Genomic DNA, 26,245 nt, shown 5'->3' on the forward strand with positions numbered 1-26,245 from the left:
AACCCCAAGACAAAACCAACCAAACTAACCAAAACAAACCAACCAACACACAAAAAAAAACCCACCAAAACTCCAAGGTTTGTTTAGTAGAGAAGTGTTCCAAACAAAGCCTATTTAATATAGAAATGCTCCTGGTGAATTCTGGAACTTCTCTAGACAGCAACAACATCGTATAATCCCTTAATAATGAAGAGAAGAACAACCCAGGATGGACACTATCCAATTTAAAAGTCAATAGATTCAGGGGTCACCCATCATGAGCATGAAAACTGATCCAACACATTTACAATTACCTGAAGGGTGAGTGAGAAGACGTTGTCTCCTTTCAGTGGTGCCCTGTGATAGGACAAGGGGCAATGGGTACAAACTGAAACAGAGGAAGTTCCACCTCAACGTGAGCAAAAACTTCTCTGCCAAAGCACTGGAACAGGCTGCTCAAAGAGGTCATGGATTCTCCTTCTCTACAGACTTTCAAGGCCTGTCTGTATGTGCTCCGGCGTGACCTGCCCTAGGTGAACCTGCTTTGGCAGAGGAGTTGGACTTAATGATCTGCAGAGGGCCCTTCTAACCCCTACCATTCTATGATGCTATGACTCCCAGTAGGAGCTCAGTGCACATGGATGGCACCAACAACCACTTCTCCTGTTTTCAGTACAAGGACAAAGAAACGCCCCAATCTGGATAAATCCCATCAGCAGCCCAGCTGTTCAGGAAAAGTCACCAGAGCCCCCTCTGGAAAACAACTGACCAGACTTGGTGGGGACAAAAAGCAATGGGTTACAACAGCCAGAAAGGAAGTGTGGACATTAAAAGCTGCTGCCATAAACTGCTCTGCTGTGAAATCCAGTAGATGTACAGCCTGTAATTGGTTTCATAATGCCATGCTTGTGCCTCGTTGAAGCAAGTAGCTGAGAAGATATAAAACTAAGTGAGGAGATGTTGGTTTCACAGTTAAATTGCTGAATTTGGCAAGATACAGGCACCTTCCATCCCTTGAATACGTTAGCAAAGCAAATTTTTACACTTAGTGAATCAAATTCTACACACTACACCACTTTATCCCTCAAGCTCATCTTCTTACTAAGTTATGGTCACCACTAAGCACAACACAGGTTTTCATTCACATTTGCACTACTAATACTAATTTGGGTCACACTTTGTTGTCCTTTTCATGCCTAAAACCTGCCTGGCTGCGCTGCTGTGCGATCTGGCATAGGTTCCTGTGTGATCTGCTATAGGTGATCCTGCTCTGGCAGGGGGGTTGGACTAGATGATCCTTCAAGGTCCCTTCCAGCCCTAACATTCTGTGAAAAGCTCACTGAAATGCACAGCCCAAGTGCCAGGCTTTTTAACTTCTAATAATGTGTATTTTGTTTTTTAAACAAAAGGAAAAGAATTGTAATCAGAGGTAGAAGGATTTTTCTTTCCTTTTTTTTTTTTAATGGAGTACCTGAGCATCACTGTAGAAAAAAATCCCTAAGAAGCTGTAAAAGTTAAAGAAAAGAGTACATATTCCTAATTCTGGTAAGAAAAATGAATTATTAATCCACAAATCCACACAGCAGCAGCAGCAAAAAGAGCCTTCTACTCAAGTAAACTTTAGCTTGCACTTTGTTAAAATCCCCTCATGTCTCACCCCTGTAATATTTCATTTGGGGTGTTCTCAAACTACCTAACAACATGGCTATGAATTACATCACTTATCCACTGATGAGAAAATCAAGCAGAGCATAATTAATTCATTCTTCTAAAGCTGTAATCATCCCTAATACAGAGATCAAAGATAGTCTACTCTAATCCCAGGAGTAAGGGAACAAACCAGAGAAGCAAAGTTAACCTCAGTTTCCAAATCCCATGGTAAATCAGGGATAAACCTCCTCCTTTCAGGATGCTAAGAAACTGATTTAAGATTCCTATGTCAAATAGATCCACCTCTTGCAAGGCTGTGGGCAGAAGGATGTGCCACCAAGACAAACGAGGAGCAGCCTTCTGCCACTTGCAGGCAGAATGGCTGCAAAATGGTACTTCACTGCTAATTCAAGGATGTAGAGAGAGGAGAGAAGCTTGTATGAGGGTTGAGAATAAGATCGTGTCACAGTGGGGAAAATCAGCTGCTGTCAAAATACTGAGCTTCTCCAGGAAGATGGAGGTTAAAAACAATCCTTCAAAACAACTGATGATTTCATCAAATATACAGAGGACTCGAAGCAGACACGCTGAGAGGGAGTGAGTAAAATACATTAACTGCAGACTTAGTTGAGAGGGTATCAGAAAACATTCTGATTGTTGTGGTTTTTTTCCAGACAGCATTTTTTATCATCTCAAAAGTGTATGCAAGGCAGTTGGGGGGAATCTTTGGCTGGCTTCTCTTGTCAAAAACAACTTCAGGTGGGTCTGCATCATCAGCACCCACAAAAAATTTGTGTGGTACAAGGAAACAAGTCTACTATCCTTAGAAACCTGAAGGATGTGGGTTTGGTAGCCACCACATCCAAAGGCAGAAGTTAGATATCATAACCAAGACATAACCAAGACTTCAACTAAATGCAGTAAAATCACAGAGCAGTAACAATTCAGCTTTGGTCTATTAAAAACCCCACACAATTCTGCATGGTATCACTAATATTCAATACCATGTTTGAAGGCTTCACAGTGTGACGGTTTTCTGCACCACCATGCGTGAGGTACAGTACTTCCCATCTTAAAAGCATCCAACAAGGTGAAGGGACATTGGCTGCAGGACATGAAAATAGGGAAAGTCAATCAAGGGATTGCAATGCCAACCACCACAACAAAAATATTAAAAAGAAAGAATACATTAAATAAAAGGAGGGATATGAGATGGGAACACCTGGCCAGGTAGCAGCCCTGGATGAGCCAGCCTGGGAGCTACAGGGATTCAGAAGCTGGGTATAAACCATGTCATATAAAAAAGGCAAAAGTACTCAGGATGTCTGAATAGGGTCAGAGCTTCCAAAGCACAGGCAGCTATCCCTCACGTCTGTTCAGCACTCATGAGGCTGCTGGGCAGTGCATTCCACAGGGACATGGCCCCATGGGAGCAAGCTCATGGTCTGAATGACCAGTGATCCAGACTTGGGAAAAGCTTGGAGAAACTGTGGCCATACAGTCTGAAGGAACTGGAATCCCCATTTATGCAGCAAAAGACCAAAGAGGTGGAACAGAACGTGAAAGACAGCCAGAAAGCTGAGGAGCAGCAGCTCTGCTGAATGTCTGCCATGAAGATGAGAACTAGCAGGATTAAACAGCAGCAAGGGTGCTTCAGGTTAGACCTTAGGAAAAACTTGCTAGAGTAAAGGCTGATGAAGCACTCACAGAGGGTGCTTAAAGAAGAGGTGGAGACCTTTTAAGAAGAAGATTAAATAAACATCCTGCAAGAAGAACATAATTACACCTGACCCTGCTTGAGAACAAGAGGTAAGACAACGTGACAGCCTATGATCCTGTCCAAGCCAACAGAGACTCACACTGCAACGCTGAGCCTCTCCATGGGGCCGTGCAGAAGACACTGTGGAAGAACAAGGCTCAAACAACCGAGCTAGGACGATAGAGCAGACATGCACCCTCTGGCTACAATGACAAAATTCTAAGGCCACGTAACAAACCTCAAAACCAGAAGCTTACTGAACGTTTTTTCTCTCTCAGTCTCCTTTTAGATTCCCCCTTCCCCCTCCCCCTCATCCTAATGTAATTCCAGGAATTTGAAATACAGGTATAAAAATCTATTCTTACAGCTTATCATCTCCATACTAACAATGCCTTACAGATAACTTACAATGCCTTAAAAGGACCAAATAACTTCTCATCAGCTTCATCCACTTGTGAATTTCATTTTCCCTCCTCCTAGCTTTCCCAGCCTGCTCCTACTTTCCTTTCTTTCTTTCTTACACTATGACATGATAGCAAAAAGCAAGATAAACAAAGATGATTCTGTGAGAGCCACAAGCTGATGCACGAGAGATCTGGTATCAGCAGAGTTAAATACATCAGGGAGGAATGAGGTGTATTGATAGCTGAAAGGTTTGTTCATTTGAGTTCACTTCTACAGCAAATTTTCTGCTAGATCCACTTTTGGGAAAGTCTGAATGTAATAAACAGAGTTATTCTCTGTAGGGTTATTGACAAGGGAAAAAAAAAGGAGTTATAAGTAGTATTGATTTGGGGTGAAATGGTAGAATGTGACAATCAATACAGCTTAGTCAGATATAAAATAGAAGGAGTCACACAAGTCATGACAGGATTATTACAGCAGCCAAATCCTGCTATCAGCTCAGGAAAGGAGGAAGCTATAAATGGGACCCAAAATGTAAGCCAGGGATTGCTTTATTGAAAAAACAACCCTAAACTATTCATTTTAATTTCCTACTATGTGAGAGAGTTTTTATTTCAGCATATTGTCACTACTATTTTTCTAAAGCTTTTGAAACAAATTCCTTCCACCTCCATAGTATTTTCATTAACTGCCATCAAAGCTCTTTTCAAATCTCTGAGAGAAGTATGATTATCTTTATTTAACAGATAATGAGAAGACAGAGAGGGATTTGGGCTACATTTTCCAAAGCAGTCAGTAATGCTGGGTGCCTTCTGTCTGGATACATGAATCCAGAAAATGAGGAGAGCCCTACAGAAATAACATGCTTAAAGGTCCCAGGAGAACACAACTTTGGTCAGTAACAATGGCTACTTACAAGTTCTCAAACTCTAGGTCACAGGCTGGGGAGTCAAGAGCTGAGGCTTCACGGAAAGCAAGCTTGATCAGATACTCCAGAGTCTTAAAACAGGAGGGATTCTAATTTACAGTCTTCTGCTATAATTACAGAGCTCATGATTTTTACTACTTGAATAACTCCAGGTGAAAAAAAACCCCACCCCAGCCAACACAACAACCATCCATTCTAGCTCATGGAAGACCTGCACATTAAGCAGTATTTATATAGTGCCTAACTTCCAAGCACAACCCCACTGGAAAATAATAGCGATAGTAAAGTAAGAACAGCCATGAATATTTTTCACTGATTGTTTTACCCATGCAGCAGCACTCAGTGTGCTGCCTTTCCCTACACTCTGGACTACAAAGAGAAAAAAATTAATAACAATAAAAAATTGTGAGGGATCCTGAAATGCCTTACAAATGGAATTAGAATTAGTTACGGTGCCAAGGTGAAAGGCAGCAGTATGAATAACGATCAACATCGCAGAAGATGTTATTGCAGGCTGTGATGAAAACTACTACATTCAAGGGAGAAATAAACCATGTTTTGAAGTACCTCTTGCACTAATCAGCTAAATAAGTGCCAACAATCAAACTCCAGGACACAGCCTCTGGGAGAGGTGGAGGTAGGGGGGCTTGGAATAGTCTCAATTTTTATGAATCAAGCCGTAAGAAGAAGGGTAAAGAAGGACAGGAGCTCACGCAAGTCCAATGGCAAGGAAAGCACAGGACAGGCAGAATGGCATCACCATGCTGAAAGCAAGCTGGGCAGGAAACCAAGGGCAACACAGTGGTAGATACAAAAAACCCCAAACCCACTGATTTCTGAAGAGGGATTCCTAGCGACTGCAACAGTTTAAAAGCTTGGAATCAAATTCTGCATTCATGGGATTGCTGTTGGAAAATGGCATTATCACCTCCACAGAGAAAATTAGGACTGAATCGTATCAAGAGGAGGACGGACCAGGTGATCTTCTGAGGTCCTTTTCAGCCGTGTCGCTCTAAGTCTCTATTCACAGACAGAAAACACATCTGGATTGGAGCTGCTTGAGCTTAGGCATTCAAGTTAGAACATTTTGGCACCTTTGGTGCGAGCAAAAGCCCAGGCAATTTTTAGATTAGACTCTGTCTGCCATTAGTGGTGCGATTCCATCATAAAATGGCTTATTCCCCCAACATAAATATCTAATACTATGCCGGAATAGAAATGTGAAGCTGCTCTGATTATCAGAGCTAAGTTCATTTTTACAGCAAAGCAGTTTACTCTAAGACTTTTCCAGCAATCTGAGTCTAATTATGGGATCCGTTTAAAGCAATTTTGTGATTAAATGTACCTGCTGAAAATATCTCACAGGCTCCATAATTTAAAATGGTAGTGTGAAAATGTAATTAAAATTAAAAGGGGAAAAAAATAATAATAACAAAACCCCCACAGCTGGCTGTGTCGCTCCTCCACGAGGAGAGTGCTGAAGGACGTTGCCTTTTTCAGACCTAAATCCCGCGACTGCGTCCCCCCGAAATTCCTGCTGCCCCCAGCTGCATGGGGCTTTTGCACCAAGAGGCATCTGAGAGGTGTCCGAGCGGATCGCGGGGGGGAGGCGGAGGAGAAGGATGCTTTTTTTTTTTTTCTGGGGTTTTTTTCCCAATGAAAAACATGACGCTCTTTCAAAATCACGCTGCACTTACACAGAGCTACTGCTGCCTAGCAGGGGCCGGGGCAAGGCTCCCTTCTCCCAGGGGTCCCCGTGCGAGGTACCAGAGGCTGCGGACAGGGGTGGGAGAGGTGGGGGGACACACACTCTCCGGATAGAGCGGCTCTTCGCTCCCCTCGGAGGGTGCCGGGCGCAGGGGAGGAAGTTTTCCCGCTATCCCCCCACCCCGCCCCAAACCCCTTCCCGGGACCGGAGCTGCGGGGGCGGCAGGGAAAGGGGCGGCTCAGGCGGAGGAAGGGGGGCAGGGGCCGGGGCCCCTCACTCACCGCCCGCCACCGGCCCCGGGCCGAGGCTCAAAGCCAGCTGCAGCCACAGCGCCGCGGCCAGCGCCCGCCGCTGCGCCGCCGGGAGGGCACCGCCGCCGCTCGCCTGCTTCCCATGACACATCTTCTGCCCGCCAAAGGCATCCGGTTCGTCGCCGCCTGTAACGAGAGAGCCGGCTCCGCCTCGCCGCTGCCCGGGGCTCCGCAGGTCGCCCCCGCCGCTCCCGCAACCCGCGGCGCGGCTGCCCCCGCACCGCCCTCCCCCGCACCGCACCGCCCGCACCGCCGCCCTCCCGGCCCCGCAACCCCCTCCGCTACCTGCGGGGGTTCCCCCCCTCCAGCGCCGACGGGCACCTCCGCGGCTGCTGCCGCTGCCGCCGCCTCCACCGCTGCGGCTCGGCAAGCTGCCGGGGCCGGGCGGGCGGGCACGCACACGCATCGCGGCACACGCAGGCACATGCGGCCCTTACCTGGGGAGGGGGGCAGCGGGGAGCCGCAGCGCGCACCTGTCCGCGCCCTCCCGGCCGCGGCCGCGCAGCCGAGCCGAGAGCCGCCGCGGGGAACCCTGCGCTGCGGGACCGCCGGCGCCCAGCGGCAGCGCGGGCAGCTCCGCCACCGCGCACACGCATGGCAGCCGCGGGCAAGGCTGCGGCGCCCCGCCGCGCTCGGCAAGGCTCGGCACGGCGTCCCGCCGGGTAGGCATCCCAGGGAGGGGGGCTGCCGGCAGGAAACCCGAGCGGAGGGAGCGGGGAGCACCCCTGGAGCGGTGCCCAGACACTTCCAAAAGCAGAGGAACGCGAAGTTATGGTTTTTTCACTCCTGGGAGTTTCGGGCACTTCGCACTTCAAAAGGGTGAGCAGCTCTGAGGCAGCATATTGAAGATGCCCTGTGCTTCAGCAGACGGGCAGAACAGTGGATATGAGGTGTGGGTTGTGTCAGTGCTGATCATAGAATCATTTAGGTTGGAAAAGACCTTCAGAATCATCAAGTCCAACTCTCTCTGCCAAGTCGACCACCAAGCTGTATTGCCAAGCACCACATCTACATGGCTTTTAAACACCTCCAGGGATGGTGACTCAACCACCTCCCTAGGCGGCCTATGCCAATGCCTGACAACCCTTTCAGTGAAAATTCTTTATGTCCAGCCTAAACCTTGCCTGGTGCAGCTTGAGGCCATTCCCTCTTGTTCTATCACTACTTAGGAGAATAGACTAACACCCCAGGGTGCCAGTGCTGCATCATCCCCAGGTGGTGGGAGTGAGAAGGTATCTTATGGAACACTGTCCCATCAGCTGTCTTTGGAGAAAGGCAGTATGCTCTGGCCTGCCAGCTGAAGCAGTTGGCCTGTTAGGAGCAGCACTCAGCTGGACTTAATCCATCTGTGAAATTCACTGCCTGGAACCACTGAATTGGAGACACCGTCTGGTGGCCTAAGCCACTGTGACATAGCTCCATGATTTCTGGTGCTAGTTGTACTGCACTGTGAAATACCCTCAGCTGGGCGTTGCAGCCCTTCGCTTGCTCAGAGGTCATGCAGGGGGTCCTCTGGCTGAGGAGGTTGCAAAGATGGTTAAGATGTGAAGCACACTCCTGGGGTACAGCAAGGGGAAGAAACTGGAACAAGGGAAGGTGCATTTGTAACAAAACATACTTGGACTCAATGCAAACTCGTACCCTAAAGATTCATGGGCTTCTGATAATGGCATGTGAAAACAGAACATCTGGATGCATCAAAGCTGGGGTAGGTTTCAAGTGTCTCAGACACCTGATTCTGTGCCCTCTGTGTTAAAATTGCAGGCTATTGAAGAGGGACTTCAGCTCAACTCAGTACACGTACCGGTTCAAAGAGCAGCGTGAGGAGTATAGTTCTTTCTCTCTTTACTCTCCCCGGGAGAAAATGGGCATCTTGTAGTGAAATACAGGTCTTCCATTAAGAAAGGAAAACCAAGTGGCAAATTCTCAGCTAAGAGAGTGTTCAACCTCTGAGATACCTTTGCTGCTCCTTTTAAAGAGGAAAATTTGGAAAATAACAGAGCCTTTTCACCCAAGCATCGTTTCCTTACCAGCTCAGTTTTCACCTCCTCAGCCAGTCTAGAGAGAGAGTTCAGGTCAGTAACAGCTCTCCTAAGCTGAGCAAATACCACACAGGCACAATTACATGATAGGCATGGTTCCCCTGAGGCAGTAAACTGCTGCCTACTACAAGTGGCAGGACAGAGCAATCATGCAGCAATTCACAGAATCACAGAATGGAAGGGGTTGGTCCTCTGGACATCATTGACTCCAACTTCCCTGCCAAGACAGGTTATTATTCCTAATCTCTCTCTGTATTGGCCTGATGTCCAGGTGAAGTTTGATGACAAGTGGTGTCCCTCAGGGATCTGTACTGGAACCATCTTCATCAATGATATAGGCAGTGGGACACCTCAAAAGAAGCATGGCCAGCAGGTTGAGGGGAGTGCCTCTGCTGTTCTGCTCCACTGTGGTGAAACCTTGTTTGGATTACTGTGTCCAGATCTGGAGCCCACAGAAAAGGAAGGACATGAACCTGTTGTGGTGGGTCCAATGGAGGGCCACAGAAATGATCAGAGGGCTGGAGCACCTGTTCTGTGAAGAAAGGCTGAGAGAGTTGGAGCTTTGTAAGCTGGACGAGAAGGCTCCAGGGAGCCTATAAGAAACAAGGGAACAGATGTTCTAGGAGGACCTGTTGCAACAGGACAAGGGGCAATGGTTTTAAACTAAACCAGGGGAGAGTTAGGCTAGATAAAAGGAAGACACTGAGTGAAACACTGGCACAGGTTGCCCAGAGAAGTGGTGGATGCCCCATCCCTGGAAACAATGAAAGTCATATTGGACAGGGCTCCAAGCAGTCAGATCTAATTGAAGATGTCCCTACTCACTGCAGGGCTGTTGGACTAGGAGAGATGTCAAAGGTCCATTCCAACCCAAACCACTCTATGATTCTATGATCTGTGGTAGTAGGATCTTTATTTTTATGTCACTGTTTTAATAGCTTTGATTTTTGAAATCAAAATAGCACAAGATCACATCCCCAGCATGCTAGCTTGTTCCTGTTTTGCACCCATTAAAATGCAAAGTCTGCCTTCAACATGGATTGGGGCATTACTCTCAGGTGTACAGCAGCCTTCCAAGGAGGAAGAGATGAGTGAAGTAACATCTGTCAGTGTTGATAGACACTACTTGACCCTTGGTTCTGCTCCTGCCCACATGTGTGTGCAGCCCTGCAGTTTACACTGTTCAGCTTGAGGAAGGACAACCAAGTGCTCTGGTCAGTCATCAGCTATCATGGATAAGTGGGAGGACAACCACTCCAAACAGCACCAGAAAATCTGTGCTCACTTGTGCAGCAGCTCTTCTTCCCAATCCTAATGAGTTGTAAAAATTCAGCTCTTGCCAAGGAGCTCATAGGTGTAGGATGCAAGATGGTGGCGGCAGCCAAAGGGCTGGGGGGGCTGTCCCCCAGTGGACAAAGGAGTTTGGCAGCCAAAAGCAGAGTGGGTCTCCTGCAGCCCAGGAAAGCTCAGACTGAGGAGCTGCAAGAGGTGCAGGAGGATGGAGTCAGGGCATGGAGTCACTGTCCCTGGAGGTGTTCAAGAAATGTGTGGACATGGCACTCTGGGACATGGTTTAATGGCCATGGTGATCTTAGGTTGGACTCTGTGATCTTAAAGGTCTCTTCCAGCCAGAATAATCCCATGTTTCTATGATCCTGTGATGGAGCCTGCATCAAGCCTGCCCACAGAGAGGCAGAGGAGAAGGGGCTTCAGTTTGGACTTTGCTGGAAGGGGTAGATTACCTGAAGGGCTGCAGTATCTCAGTGCCCAAGCCTGACATACACAATCACTTTTAGTGCATCCTCCTGAGCCAAAGTGGGGCCAGAGCAGTGTTCATGGGCTGCACCTGAAGCTCTGAGCTGCGGTTACACAGTACAGACTGTAAACTACAGAAGGATTTGTCCCTCAGCAACCTTCCCCAGTGCTTCACAAGCACAGATTTTGTGATTTTATTTTTTTTTTCTTCCCTTCCCACACTTGGTCATCCCTCCACTATTTATTTTAAGCCTGTTTACAGCTAAGCCTCAAACCTGTAGGGACTAACTCTGCCTTGTCTCCAGTGGGGATAACCCCTAACCAGCGCTGGCGCAGAGCAGGTGGAAACAAGGCAGAGTGATGATGTGACTTTTTCCTTTTTTCCTCTGTACATCCTCATGGAACTGCCTCCATCTCCCTGCACTGCCTCTGCAGCTAAAAATGCCTCTTGTGAGCAGCCATCCTCCAGAATGAAGATAAAAAGTGCCAGCACTCATCCCTGCCCACCAGAAGCAGGTTCCTGTTGTTCAGCAAGTAAACATTGAGGCAGTGCTGCCAGTAGCAGGGGGAGATCACCATGGGTGCTGCCATGTGGTGAGAGGCATTTCTGGCTGGCTGCAGCCTCACTGGAGGGAGAGGGCTTCAGCTCCCCTCCAGCTGGTGCACACACCAGGCTCCTGGCTGCTTCTAGCAAGTGTAGGGTGGGCATCTCAGCTAGATTCTGGCTGGTCTCCTCCTGGAGCTTGACGATCTTCATGAGTAAAACATTCTGCCTGCATTTGAAGCTGCAGAGTTTTATTTTTATCTTGCCATACAAACATGTCTAATTAATTATCTTATTTTTGTCTTTCCACACACATTTATTTGATTATCTTGTTCTGAGATACATGCTGGATAAAAGGCTGGATTGAAAGCTGCAGCTAAATACATCCAACCCAAAAAGTAGTCTCAGACTCCAAGCCAAGTGAAAGAGCAATAATGCTGACTCTGCTCTGGACTGGAGAACATGAAGACTGTGCCCACCTTACAGAGCATTTGGCCCTGAGTCTTTAATACAATACAATAATTTCCTCTGTGTGTGAAGGTGTGAGAAGTGCCATCCAAGCACCCAAGGCAACATGAAAACCTGTGCCATCACTGTCTTGAGTGGTGCTCTTGCAGTGTGAAACTGATGGTTGTTGGTGTTGTACCACAGGAAAGTGCTTGAGAGTGCTCAAGGATGCAGAACCAGGACAAAAGAGGTACAAGAGGAGCCAGACTTGGTATAGTCTCATTCACACTAGGAATAGTGTGGCCAGCAGGAGCAGGGAAGTCATTCTGCCCCTGTGCTCAGCACTGGTTAGGCCACACCTTGAGTACTATGTCCAGTTCTGGGCTCCTCATTTTAAGAAGGACATTGAGATACTTGAATGTGTCCAGAGAAGGGCAACGAGGCTGCGGAGAGGCCTTGAGCACAGCCTTGTGAGGAGAGGCTGAGGGAGCTGGAGTTGCTTAGCCTGGAGAAGAGGAGGCTCAGGGGAGACCTTATTGCTCTCTACAGCTACCTGAAGGGAAGTTGTAGCCAGGAGGGGGTTGGTCTCTTCTCCCAGGCAACCAGCACCAGAACAAGAGGACACAGTCACAAGCTGCACCAGGGGAAGTTTAGGCTTGAGGTAAGGAGAAAGTTCTTCCCAGAAAGAAATGGAATGTGCTGCCCAGGGAGGTGTTGGATTTACTCTCCCTAGAGGTGTTCAATAAAGGATTGGATGTGGCACTTGAAGCCATGGTTTAGTTGTCATGAGGTGTTAGGTATTAGGTAAGAGGTTGGACTCGATCCCTGAGGTCTTTTCCAACCTGGTTGATTCTATGATTCTGTGGTTAGGTTTTACTGTTAATATTGGAGGGAATGAGTTCCTAAACATTTTCCAATCATCAAGTGTGCTCTGAACCCTACCAGAGCATGCCTGGAGACCCTCCTCTTCACCATGAGGTTGCCTTTGCTTGACTCAGCAAAAGGCTACACCCAACACCACTCTGGGTAGGTTTGTATTGGGAAACCTGGATTTCATCATTTCATCCCTGCCTAAAAAGGCCAGCTTTCTCACCTGTGACTGCCAGAAGGTGGTGATTGCCATCCACTCAGTAATTGCAGGGACTGCAGCAAAGCAATTATTCTAAACAGAATACTTTGAGGTGATTGCTTAGAAGAGAGGCTTGCCTCATAAGTGTGCTTTCAAGAACAGGTATGCAATTAGGAGGATAATTATTTTGATAAATTCTGAACCACTCTCTAGCAATTATGATGGCTCAAGAAAAGCAGCGCTAAAATTGTTGAGTCCTGATTCTGCAGATGTTAAGTGCTGGCTGCTTTCAGCTCCTACCCAATTCAAATGGGAGTTGAAGGCGTTCAGTTTCTGACAATGTCAGGATTTAGGAAGAGGCTTTCCCTGCACTAAACATAATCACTGCTCTTTGGAAGGAGGAGCCCCCTGAAGAAAATGACAGCAATATGAAAGGAGAATTCTTTTTCCTTCGCTGAACCATTAGCACTGACAGCCATAAAACCACATCTGGGACCAATACACAAACATTAATAACCAGCCATCAGTGTAGTTTTACCAATTAGTGCTAATTACATTTCATTAGAAACACTGGCAGCATAGGGAGGGTGGAGTTTGAACTACTTTCTTGTTTCCTTCCGACCTACATAACTAATGAAAAGTTTTAATTAACAGAGAACTGTATTTCCATCAACATAGTTCAGAGGAGACTGCAGAGAGGGGAGAAAAAATACCTGGAGAACTGGAGAGCTCACCTGTGTCACACTTACTGGGAGATCTGTGGCTTAGCTGAACAGATGAAGAGTTTTTTACTTCTCTGATTCTAGCCAAGTTGTGCTTGCCACTAGTCCTGTGACTCCATCTGCCCCTCACTTTCCATTTGATAGTAATTTCCAGCAGAAGAATGCAAAGAGAAGTAATTCCAGGACCAATTTAAATTCGTCATGAGTGCTTTTCTTTTCATCCCTCTGGACAAGAAGAGGCTAGCAAACACAAAACACAATATGCAGTGTTCTATTTGCAGCACTGTTCTAAGCATGAATGGTACTCATCACCCTTAAGTATAAACTCACAATTAATTTTTCTATGCCTACAGCACACTTGACACAGTCAATTTTCTTTGTATTATGATACATGAAGTTATGCATAAAGGACCCTGTGTCTTTCACTTCCAGCTCACAAATTGTGCTCACTGAAGGTTGATCTGTGTAAATTAAGGTCCTTGACCCCATCAGTTTTCCCACTGGTGAAGTTCCCAAATCACATTTTCCATCCCTTTTCAGAAGTCTGGCAGGGGGAACCAAGAGCAGAATGGGAAGGCACACATGTGACTGCAGCCCAGCCATTACGTGGTGGACTAGAAGCTGGGCATGAGCCAGCAGCATGCACTTGCAGCCCAGAAGGCAAATCACATCCTGGGCTGCATCAAAGGAAGTGTGGCCAGCAGAGGTCATTCTGCCACTCTGCTTTGTTCTGGTGAGACCTCACCTGGAGTACTGTGGCCAGCTCTGGGGCCCCCAACACAAGAAGGACATGGACCTGATGGAGTGGGTCCACAGAAGTGCTACAAAAAATCAGAGGGCTGGAGGACCTCACAAGGACAGGCTGCAAGAGTTGGGACTGTTCAACATGAAGAAACAAAAGCTCCAGGGAGACCGTATAGCAGCATTTCAATTTTGAAGGGAACCTACAGGAGGACTGGAGAGGAGCTGTTTAGAAGGTCTTAGAGCTATAGGGTGAGGGGCAATGGTTTTCAGCTGGAGCAGGGTAGATTTAGGTCATGCATGAGGAGGAAGTTCTTTACAATGAGAATGGTGAAATACTGGAAGACATTGGGACAGAGATGTGATTGAGGCCCCATCCCTGGAGCCATTCAAGGTCAGACTTGATGGGGCCCTGAGCAACCTGATCTTGTTGGAGATGTTCCCACTGCATGCTGAGGGGAGTTGGACAAGATAACTTCAAGGGTCCCTTCCAACCCACTGTATTCTGTGGTTCTGTGATACATAGGAAACCACACAAGGACAGCAAGACACAAATTCTTTCCTTCCTACTGCTGCCTAAACTTAGAGCTACAGGCAGCTCCCCCAAAGGGTACTTGAATTCACAACTGCAAGCCCCAGCCCCCTGATCATCTGTAATTTAAGTCCAAGTCCCTTCAATATTTCTTAGCAAAAATTGCCAGGGTTTGGAGGGGTGTTTCAGGGCATGAGCTCATCCTCAGCAGCATGGATCTTGTGCTTGCCTAGCAAGTGCTGTACCTCCATGTGCCAGAATTATATACCTGTGTAAACTAGCAAGACGCTTTTAATAAGAAGGGTCTCTTTCAAACCAGAAGGGATGTGCCCTCCCTTGTCCAAACAGCAGCTGAGCTCTCCACCCAGATGCAGAAGAAATCTGCTTCCACAGCCCAGGGGGACTCAGGTCCTTGTGTCTCATGACTCCGCAGGGTTAGTGTAGACAGAGTGTGTTTGCCTAGAAGGATTTAATTAACCATGTAGAAAAGTAATGTGTGCTACCTTTTTCCTCACATAAAGAGCAGCTTTATCTATTCCTTTAGGACACAAAAAAAAGAAGGAGGAATCAGAGTGGAGTTCCCGTGAGAGGGGAGAAGAATGAAAGATCTGAGGCAGATAGAATCATAGAACTGTTGAGGTTGGAAGAGACCTTTGAGAGCATCACCTCCAAGCACTTGTGCAGAGCTCACAATCCCACAGCTACTGCTACAACAAAGATGTGTTCACACACGTTCTTTGAAGGGTTATGACAAGAATAAAGCTGCTTTTGGAGCCCACTTCCAGTGCACACACCTGTACCTTTGTAATCTTAGAAGCAGAATAACCAAAAAGAAGCCAAAATGTCACCATTTTGTAGCACTATAGGATGGCTTGTAGATTGTTGAGATTTTTAGTATTGGGCCCTAACCAAATGCCATGCAAAACCTTAACTTCATAACACATGATCACATATGAATTCAGCAAGAATTGATTTCCATGCATCTTCTGTATCCATATCTACACATTTTTGTCTTTCTTGATAGAGATGCAGCAGTTTACATCCATTTTGCAGTAAAGCCATGCAAAAGCTACAGAAGGATGGTTGTGTCATTGTTGCTACACTAGGATTCTTCTACATCTGTCCTCATCAAGCTGCAAAACCTTCAGGAAAATCCACAATGTAAAGCAACACCCATATAGTATGACAGTGCAGCCAGGAGAAAGGAGATAGAAAAGAAAAGGGACCTCAATGACCATCTGGTCCAACATTTCTAGGTAGTAGCATAGGTAAAATGAGGTGGCCCAGCACCCTGTCAAGCTGAGCCTTAAACAGTCCAGTGTAGGGGAATCCAGTACTTCCCTTGGGAGATGATTCCCAGTGTCTAATGTGATCCCCATCCACAAGAAGGGCTGGATGGAGGAACCTGCAAACTCCAGACCTGTCAGCCTGACCTCAGTGCCAGGAAAAATTATGGAGCAGATCATCTTGGGGGCAATCAGTGTGCACCTGAAGGATGGCCAAGGGATCAGGCCCAGCCAGCATGGATGTAGGAAGGGCAAACTGATCTCCTTCTATCACCAGATGACTACCTGGTGGATGCGGGGAAGGCTGTGGATGTAGTATGCCTGGACTTCAGCAAGGCTTTTGATACCATGGCTTGGACAGCAGCACTCTGCACGGGGTTAGGAACTGGCTGGAGCGCTGAGCCCAGAGAGTGGTGGTGAATGGTGCCACAGCCAGCTGGCGGCCATGTTCCCCAGGGATCAGTGCTGGGTCCCTTCCTGTTCAATATCTTTATTCATGATCTGGATGAGGGCATTGAGTCCATCATCAGTAAATTTGCAGATGACACCAAGGTGGGGGCAGGTGTTGATCTGTCAGAGGGTAGGAGAGCTCTGCAGAGGGACATTGCCAGGCTGGACAGATGGGCAAGTCCAACGGCATGAACACATCCAAGTGCCAGGTTCTGCACATTGCCCACAGCAACCCCATGCAGTGCTACAGGCTGAGGTCAGAGTGGCTGGAGAGTGGCCAGGCAGAGAGGGACCTGGGGGGTACTGGTCAATAGTAGGCTGCACATGAGCCAGCAGTGTGCCTGTGCCTGTATCAGGAACAGTGTGGCCAGCAGGAGCAGGGAAGTCATTCTGCCCTGTACTCAGCACTGGTTAGGCCACACCTTGAGCCCTGTGTCCAGTTCCGGGCCCCTCAGTTTAAGAAGGACATCGAGACATTTGAAGGTGTCCAGAGAAGGGCAACGCGGCTGGGGAGAGGCCTCGAGCACAGCCCTGTGAGGAGAGGCTGAGGGAGCCTGGAGAAGAGGAGGCTCAGGGAAGCCCTTATTGCTCTCTACAACTACCTGAAGGGAGGTTGTAGCCAGGAGGGGTTTGGTCTCTCCTCCCAGGCAAGCAGCACCAGAACAAGAGGACACAGTCTCAAGCTGCGCCAGGGGAAGTTTAGGCCAGAGGTGAGGAGAAAGTTTTCACAGAGTTGTTAGCCATTGGAATGTGCTGCCCAGGGAGGTGGTGGAGTCACCATCCCTGGAGGTGTTCAAGAGGGGATTGGATGTGGCACTTGGTGCCATGGTTCAGCAGTCTTGAGGTGTTGGGTGACAGGTTGGACTTGATGATCTTTGATGTATTTTCCAACCTTATTGATTCTATGATTCATGGGGAAAAATTTTCCTTTTGGGAGTCAATCAGAATCTCCCCAGGAATGACTTCCATCTGCTGCCCTTTGTCTTTCCCATGTGACTTCTTGTAAAAAAGGGAGTCTCCATCCTCCTAGTAGCCACCCTTTATGTAGTGGTACGTGGCAGTAAGGTTTCCCCTAAGCCTTCTCCAGGTTGAACAAACGCAGTGCCTTACATGGCAGGGCTTCCAGTCCTTTGATCATTCTTCTGGCCCTTCTCTGTGTATTTCCCAGCCTGACCACATCATCTCTAATTTCCATGTGCATTTTCTACTGTTTTCTTTTTTCATGTAGTCACAAAAATAACTTGATTTTGCTATAGCAACATTACTCCAGTGTTGTGCCAATTGTATCTGCTGCTCATTTCTCTCTCGGCAGCTCAGGTTCATTCAGGTTTCTCCTTGCGTGTGATGCTTCTTTTCTTATTATTATTTTCTTTCTTTTTGGTGCTGCATTTTGGTAGTTGAATATCTGTCAGCCCTTGTCAGGTGAGGTGATAGCAAATCTCAAACTGTCTAGAAAAAAACATGATCACAGTTACTGCGTACTGTTGCCACCCTGAAATTCATAGCAACAAGAGGATTAGCTTGGATGGAAGGGAAGGCTACACTAGATTAGGCTGGATTAGCTATTCTCCTTCAGAAAAAAAACCTCCAACCAAATCCTCAACAAAACCAAACAAACAGAACATCAGCAGTTCTAAAAGCAAGGTGAGGAGTGTGGAGGGGGCATAGCAAGAACGACAGGATAAGTCCATGTGTGACTTGATGGGAGTCTCTCCCCCCTATAGACCCTGAAATGAAATCTGTAGGTGAAGAGTCACTGGGCAGCTGAAGGCAGGAGAGGAGGGTGAGAAAGAGGGGCAGCGTTGGAATTGGGGTGAGTTTCTCTGTCCCAATCTGTTTGGGAAGGGAAGACAGGAAAGAGCAAGGCCTCTCTAGCCTGTAGGAGGAGAGAGCAGCATGGCAACAGCACGGACTGGAAAAGCCTCCGAAATCATGCTGTCTTCTTCTGCACAAGGTCTAGTGCACCCTCCAGGGACAGCAGCTCCCCAGAGCAGGGTCTGAAAACCCACTTAGCTACAAAGAAGAAAGTGTTCTGCCTTTTTTTCTGAATAAGATGACTTTCAGGTGTTTGAATCCCTATGGGAGTTGTCTGGTTCTTCATGCTTGCTAATGAAAAGCAGATCCATTCAGGTCTAGTCTTCATCAACAGGTTAATTGACATCACATTAATTATTCCTTTTTATTAAGTTTAATGCCATTTAAAAGCTTTGCCCTCCTTTGTAATTAGGTGCTAAGGTTATATTATTTATATGAGGCAATTGCTTGCTTTGAAGTGTAGAACAAACTGGAACATAAACTAATTTCTCTGGTATAGCATTGCCAACACAATTGTGGTGCATCAAGCATCAGGTATTGTATACATGAGTGGGTCAATGTATGGTGGTGATGATGGTGAGAAGTTCAGATGACAGGCTTTCAAAACTTAGTACTAATTAGATCTTCACCTAATCAGACCTTATAGTTTCATAGTTTCACAGTTTCATTCAGGGTTGGAAGGGACCACAAGGATCATCTAGCTCCAACCCCCCTACCATGGGCAGGGACACCCCACACTAGATCAGGCTGGCCAGAGCCTCATCCAGCCTGCTCTTAAACACCCCCAGGGACGGGGCCTTGATCACCTCCCTGGACTCTGGCTATGACATTCCTCTCAGCTGCCCAACTGTATTCTGTATGCTGAAGCATATTAGTGTTTGGTCAAGCTAAGTTTTCAAAACCACATCCAGTTTTCTTGAGGCAGTTTGTTCATTCAGCTACTCTCCATGTTAAAATAAGATTCCCAACTATCCAACTAATAGTTGTCAACTTCAGCTCCCAAACAATGACCTTTCAGAGCCTCTTCATGTCTGGACTTCAGATTCCCTTTATAACTGTGCTTCTTCCCATGAAAATGCTCTGATACCACTTCATGATATTCTCCAAGGTAAGCTCAGTGGACCAAGCTCCCTACATTTCTCACTCCAAGAGTATTAAACAGGAGCTTGTTTGAGCACCTCCAGGACTCCCAGATGACAGAGGCGCACCAGGCTGCCTGGTCCTAGCTGCCAGTGCCAGTAGTCCATGTGACCTGGACCTGCTCAAGTCACCACTCTGCTGTAAGGGAAATACTCTGCTGGACAGAGACAGCCTAAGCTGAGCTTGCTGCTGTCCTGCAAGCAACAAGGAGATGGGGGCATTTGAGTCCCCATCTTTGCTAGCCACTGCCATCAGCTCAGCTCTGCTGAGTTCCTGTGCAAGGAAGGCAGAAGCCTGTTCTGCATTCAAAAAGGCTTTCCTCAGTCCTGCTAGAAAAAGACATGGAGAATTGTCCTTCTCTTCTTTGGAAAGGTGGCACCTTCTCTTCCTTGGAACAACCAACTTCAGTCTTGCTTTTGCTGTTGAGAAGCTCATAGTAGCCTATGACCCTTTTCAAAGGGCTTACTCTGTGCTGGGTGATGACAGCCTACAACCCCAATGCTGGCTTTGTAGGGAGCTACCACTGTTCTGCACAGCAGTATCTCTCTACAAATTTCCTAACAAAAAGCCCACACTGCCTTGTGCCCAGCCAGAAAGGAACTGCAGTAATTCACTGTTGTGTCTTTTTTGTCCCTTCCTCATTCCCCATGCATCACAAATTCTCATTTATAACTGATTGTTACATGTTACCCATTTTTACTGACTGTACATCACTGCTTATCCCCAATCTTTGCTTTAATTTCTTTCCCAGGGTCTGGATGGCCTTTCAGGCAATGCTGTCATATTTCTTGGTGCTGGAATCGCAGCCTTTTGGCTAGTTAATGAGCTCTTCCTGAAAGAGCTCACAGTTCTTTACTACATTTACTCCTTCTGATTTTTTCCCCCCCTCACTATCAGTCTCACCTATTTTTCTTCATCTTTGGGAAACTAGTCCTCCTGAAGCACTAAAAATGTGTAAAAGTCTGACCTCTTTTTGCCCAGTTTGAATATTAAGAAGCAATAAATATCAGTTCCTGGCTGACCACTTAGCTTTACCTGTCACAGAATGGTGCAGAAGAGATTTCATACAGGTTAAGAAGCTACCCTTGGAACTTTTAGGGGGGCAAAAATGCCTTAAAGAGAGTCTCACAGGATATTTCTGCTCTTTCCCTAGGCAGTGCTTGCTAAGAAAAGAGGACCTGATTCGAATCCAGGAGTTCTTGTTCAGTCCATCACAGCCAGGTCAGAAATTATTTTCCTAACAGCTGAGACTGTTTGGGCAACAGGCTGTATTTCATCTCATGGTTTATTTATGAATGTGAGGCTGAAGATTATTTATGACTGCAAATATGGGATAAATGGTAAAATTTTACCTGCACAGGAAATCGAATGGCAAACCATCAGCCTGCATTTTAGTCACAAGCTTCCTTCCTAATATATTATTTAGCAAACAGAACATTACCTCATTATGTGTGGTCTTTGCCCCAAAGAGTTTTCTGCCTCATTTGGGCACCAAAGATTCTTTAGCAGAGGAAAGCATAATGAAGTAATTAGTTTTGAAATAAACAGACATCATTCCAGATTAGAGAGGATGCACTTTAATTAAGGCATCATCCAGAAACCTTCATCTGCAAGGCACATATTCTGCACCAGTGACAGCAAAGATGTTAATGTGACTGTGGTGGGTTGAGAGCAGACCAATGGGGTTATTTAAACCTGATCATTACTTTCCCTTTTACATCCAATGGTAATTTAGTTACATTCTTCCACATTTTGCTCAACACCTGTGGAAAAATTTTCCTGGGCACAGCCTGGAAGTGCCACAATGAAGGAGTTCACTGAAAGTAGAAACTGTTCCTCTTAGATTATTGAAGTGAAATCATTTTACCTGTGCCTAGGTCATAGGTCCATCAAAGAAACACAAAGGAGAATGAGTTCAAAAGCCATACATTATGTTTAATCCTCCTTACAATACAATGAGTGCACTTCCCTGAGCTTTGGTTTTTCTGTGAACTGAAACCATTTAGGTGAATCACACCCCATACAGTGCTACAGGCTGGGGTCAGAGTGGCTGGAGAGGGGTCAGAGTGGCTGGAGAGCGGCCAGGCAGAAAGGGACCTGGGAGTACTGGTTGATAGTAGGCTGAACATGAGCCTGCAGTGTGCCTAGGTGGCCAAGAAGGCCAATGGCATCCTGGCCACTATCAGGAACAGTGTGGCCAGCAGGAGCAGGGAGGTCATTCTGCCCCTGTACACTGCACTGGTTAGGCCACACCTTGAGTCCTGTGTCCAGTTCTGGGCCCCTCAGTTTAGGAAAGATGTTGAGATGCTGGAATGTGTCCAGGGAAGAGCAACAAAGCTGGGGAGGGGTTTGGAGCACAAACCTTATGAGGAGAGGCTGAAGGAGCCTGGAGAAGAGGAGGCTCAGGGGAGACCTTATTGTTGTCTACAACTACCTGAAGGGAGGTTGTAGCCAGGGGGGGGTTGGTCTCTTCTCCCAGGCAAGCAGCACCAGAATATTGTAACTCCTGTATATTTTGTACATATTCACTGCATTCCATTGTGATTGTAGCTTTGCCTGTAAATACAGCTTCCATTTCCTTCCAGCTGGGCTGGTCTGGCAAAGTTAATGGTGTGGGGGGGGAAATTTTTAACCAACCACACACAGTTAAAAAAGCTTTAAGGATAAACCAGATCAAACAGCATTTTGATTAGTAGAAATATATGTATGGGAATTGCCTCCCCAAATTCAGTGTGGTGGGAACAGATGGGCTGTGGGTTTTTGCCTGAATCTATGGCTGTTTTGCTGTGCTTCAGATGTTTCTGAGGCACAGGTGTTTCTAGGCAACATTTACTGAATTCCTGGAGGAAAAATATCTGCACAGGAAAAGGAAAACTAAAATTTGCCTGACCCAGCATCTGTACTGAGTAAGCTTGTTGTCTAGTCCTTTAGTTATTCAAGGCCAAATAAACAGAAGTGAAGAGACCAGGTCTGATGAGGAGCTGCTGAGGGAAATGGGATTGTTTAGTCTGGAGAAGAGGAGGATGAGGGGAGACCTCATTGCTCTCTAGAATGCTCTGAAGCAAGGTTGGAGTGAGGTGGGGGGTTGGTCTCTTCTTCCTAATATCAGGTGATAGAACAAGAGGAAACAGGCTGCCCAGGGAGGTAGTGGAGTCACCATCTCTGGAGGTGTTCAAGAACTGCGTGGACACGGCACCTGGGGACAAGGTTTAACAGCCAAGGTGGTGTTAGATTGACAAGGTGGTGTTAGATGGACTCGATGACCTTGGAGGTCTTTTCCAACCAAACCAATTCTGATTCTGTGGATTACAATTATTTATCTGGGCTTTGGGTCAAGATTTTCATTCATTACCCACAAAACCAGTGAGAGAGAGACCCAAACTGAGCAAAGCCTGAGAAGTATGTAGAGGAGCACTGCAAATAAGTTGCTCATCAAATACTGATAATCATTCAGCTGTCTCCGTAAGCAGGCACTGGACATGGAATACAAATGCAGCTCAACATAGGCATTACATTACAATCCTGGGCTTATATATATTTTATTCTGCAAACTCCCTTGCATATCTGACAAATATATGTTAGGGAGCAGGGCTCTCTACAGATTTAATCACAGTGCCTGGTCCCAGGTTAGCTTGAAGGAAAAAGAGAGAAGTCACCTTGCATAATTCATTAGAAGTGTAAGTTAGACAGAACAATTGATTCAGAAATGTACATGACACTTTCTTTTTTCATTGCCTAGTCTTTATCTCTCTGCCAGAAAGCTCTTCTATCTCAGCTTCTTACAAGATTGTTAAATTACTACTCAGAAGAGCAAACCTTTCAGAAGATTTAGGGGTTTTACCTCCTGGATTATGTACCATGGTGATTTAGTGCTAACATGCTGCAGTGCTGACTAGGGCAATTTCATTCACAAGAATTGATGGGCTACTCAGAAAGTATCCTAAATGATTATAATTATCTGATGAGTTGTTGTGAGAGCAAAGGGACTGGGGATCCACCTGTGTGCCTCAAGCCCCCACTCATCCAAAGCATCTCATCTCTCTGCCTCCTTCAGCGGCTTCAGAGCTGCAATTGTTCCAGCCTTTGATGATGATGCCACACAAAATCTGCAATGGCTCATGCACATAAAACCAGCAAGCATAAAATAAGAACTAACTGGCTAATTGTGCTGGTTGGGAGAGGCTTTCTTTTGCTGTTACCTTCAGAAGTCAGTCTATTCTCACTGCTATCCAAGCAAAAGCAGGTTTGCTGTGGCAGTTTTGGGCATCTGCTGTAAACCAAGATCACAAGTCCTTTGTAGCTCATGGAGACTTTGCTTTTGACCTCAGGGGAGTTTTTGCACCAGGGGAGTTTTAAGGTGGATATTAGAAGAAACACCTTCACTGAAAGAGTTCTCAAACACTGGAACAGGTTCCCAGGGAGGTGGTCAATCCCCATCCCTAGAGGTGCTTAAAAGACACAGAAATGTGGTGCTAAGGGACATGGTGGAGCACCAGACCTGGTGGAGTTAGAGAATGGTTGGACTCAATGATTGCAAAGTGTTTTTTCACCTTAAGCAGGCCTATGATTGTATGAATCTATGATCATTACTGAAACTTTCAGCCTCTCTGCTTACTCCTGTTTGTTCTCACAGAGGCCATGTTGATGCTTTTACCTCCTATGCCTGATCACAGGTGAGTACACATAGCTATATCACATACAGAAAAGTCCTGGCTGAGAATGTACAGTTTACAGTTTCACCTTAGAGGTGCTCTGCTGTGACTACCAAGGTAAGACATAAAGTCTTAGAATTGTTTTGGTCAGAAAAAACCTCCAAGATCATGAGTCCAACTATCAGTCTAAGACCACCATGGTCATTAAACCATGTCCCAAAATGCAATGCCCACACATTTCTTGAACACTTCCAGGAACTCCACCACTTCCCTGAGCAAGCTGTTGCAATGCCTGACAACTCTTTCAGTACAGACCTTTTCCCTAATATCCAGTCTAAAACTACCCTGGCACAATTTCAGGCCTGTGTCTTTCTACTAGGGAGAAGAGACTGACCCCCACCTTACTACAACCCCCTTTCATGTAGCTGTAGAGAGCAGTACAGTCTCCCCTCAGCCTCTATTTCTCCAGGCTCAACATTCCCAGGTCCCTCTGTCTCCTCTTATAAGACTTGTTCTCCAGACTCTTCACCAGCTTCATTTTCCATCTCTGAACTCATCTCAGCACCTCAATGTCTTTCTTGTAGTGAGGGGAACAAAACTGAGGTGCAGCCTCACAAACCATAGGGTATGACAACAAAACAGGGAGTACAATGGGGCAAAATTCTGTTTCCTCACCCTGGGATCACTCTCTGGAGCTATGTGACTGAAGTAAGTGATTTACACTCAAGTAGATTAGACCAGATTTAGTCCCTAAGCTGTCACACATATCTGCCTTTTATCATTGTCATGTTTGTGCTAGACTGTTTAAAAGTGCTGAGGAATGAAAGCTCTGCTTAACACTGCCCACAGATCTGTAATTTCAGCTGTACAACAGGGAGGTTTTAGCTGCTGCTGAATTTGGCCTTCACTTTGGTTCTTTGAGAAAATGTGTTCAGAGCCCTGGCATTTTCCTAAGCAGCATATGAAGTTCTGCTCACTCAACATTAGCACTAGTTTCTCTACAACTCAAGAAATGTCATGAATGACTTTAAAGAAGGAGAAGCAAAAAGTTGCTTCTGCTCTTCCTAATAACAGAACAAATCAGGAACCTGCAAATAAGTGGCTCCCCTTCAGCTACCATTCAGCTAACTCCTGAAATGGGAAATAGTCACTAATTACACATGGGAAGGAGAATGATCTCACACACTTGCATGTTGCTTCTAGCAGTTCTGGAGGTGTTCAAAAACCATGTAGACCTGACACTTTGAGACATCATTTAGTAGGCATCATGGTGCTGGGTTGACAGTTGCACTTGATGATCACGGAATCAGATGAGTTGGAAGGGACCTCTAAAGGTCATGTAGTCCAACCCCCCTGCCTTGAGCAGGGATATCCTCAACTAGATCAGGTTGCCCAGAGCCCTGTTGAGCCTCACCTTGAACACCTCCAGGGATGAAGCCTCAATCACCTCTCTGGGCAACCTGTTTCAGTGCTCAACCATCCTCATTGTAAAGAACTTTTTCCTAACAGCCAATGTGAATGTACTCTTCTCTAATTTCAAACCACTGCCCCTCATCCTATCACAGCAAGCCTTCATAAACAGTCCCTCTCCAGCCTTTTTGCAGACTTCCTTCAGGCATGGATTAGGTCCTCCCTGAGCCTTCCCTTCTCCAGGCTGAACGACCCCAGCTCCCTCAGTTGTTCCAGCCCTCTGATCATCCTCGTGGCCCTTCTCTGGACATGCTCCAGCACCAGCACCAGTTCTACATTCATCTGAAATAAGGATTTGTTTAAAACTTTACAAGCTGTCACAACCAGTAGCACTAAAAAGCTTAAAGAAGAAAGCATTACAAAGAAATCATAACTCACATCCATGTACCGAAGGATGACATTATGCCTCTGACACTTTATTCACTGACACTTATTCAAACAACTTCTGAAAAATCTACCCCACATTCTACTGTGCATCCCAGCACAAAGGGGAAAAAAGTTGCTCCATATATATATCTCAGCAATCACATCTAGTGGGGCTTGAAGAGAATCAGGTACATCCTAGATATCTTGGTCAGAACAGCCAAAATGTAAATCTACAGAGAGTCATTAGATATTTTGTCTGTAGTAAATCTCATACTCCCTGGTGCTGAGACCTTGCTCTTCCCTGTAGATAACATCCTGGGGATTTGCTGGCCTGGGAGATAAGTCTCCATTTCCTTGTGGTGTGCATCGCTCCTTCCACTGCGATGAGGATGTTTGCTCTGTGCATGGATGTTTTACTGTGTTGTAAATCTGCACAGCTCAATACTCAGATCATCTATTTCCTTTCCAAACCTG

At 46.4% G+C, this 26,245-nt stretch overlaps 1 protein-coding gene across 2 annotated transcripts in view; it reads right to left on the reverse strand.

The window, feature by feature from the left end:
- SUSD4 (sushi domain containing 4) overlaps positions 1 to 7,252 on the reverse strand; it is an 80,901-nt gene extending 73,649 nt beyond the window's left edge. The window contains exons 1-2 of one of the 2 annotated variants that reach the window (XM_068153539.1): positions 7,178 to 7,252; positions 6,711 to 6,866 (exon numbers count right to left, since the gene is read on the reverse strand). In XM_068153539.1, the coding sequence (XP_068009640.1) occupies positions 6,711 to 6,831 (121 nt within the window). In that variant the 5' untranslated portion in view covers positions 6,832 to 6,866; positions 7,178 to 7,252. Of the gene's footprint in view, positions 1 to 6,710; positions 6,867 to 7,025; positions 7,091 to 7,177 lie in introns of those variants that run through there. The other variant, XM_068153538.1, reaches the window with a different exon arrangement.
- Between the last annotated feature and the right edge of the window lie 18,993 nt (positions 7,253 to 26,245).

This window comes from Melanerpes formicivorus, unplaced genomic scaffold (genome assembly GCF_026170545.1).
Source record: "Melanerpes formicivorus ecotype bairdi unplaced genomic scaffold, bMelFor1.0.p_v2 SCAF_26, whole genome shotgun sequence".
NCBI classification, from domain to species: Eukaryota; Metazoa; Chordata; class Aves; order Piciformes; family Picidae; genus Melanerpes; species Melanerpes formicivorus.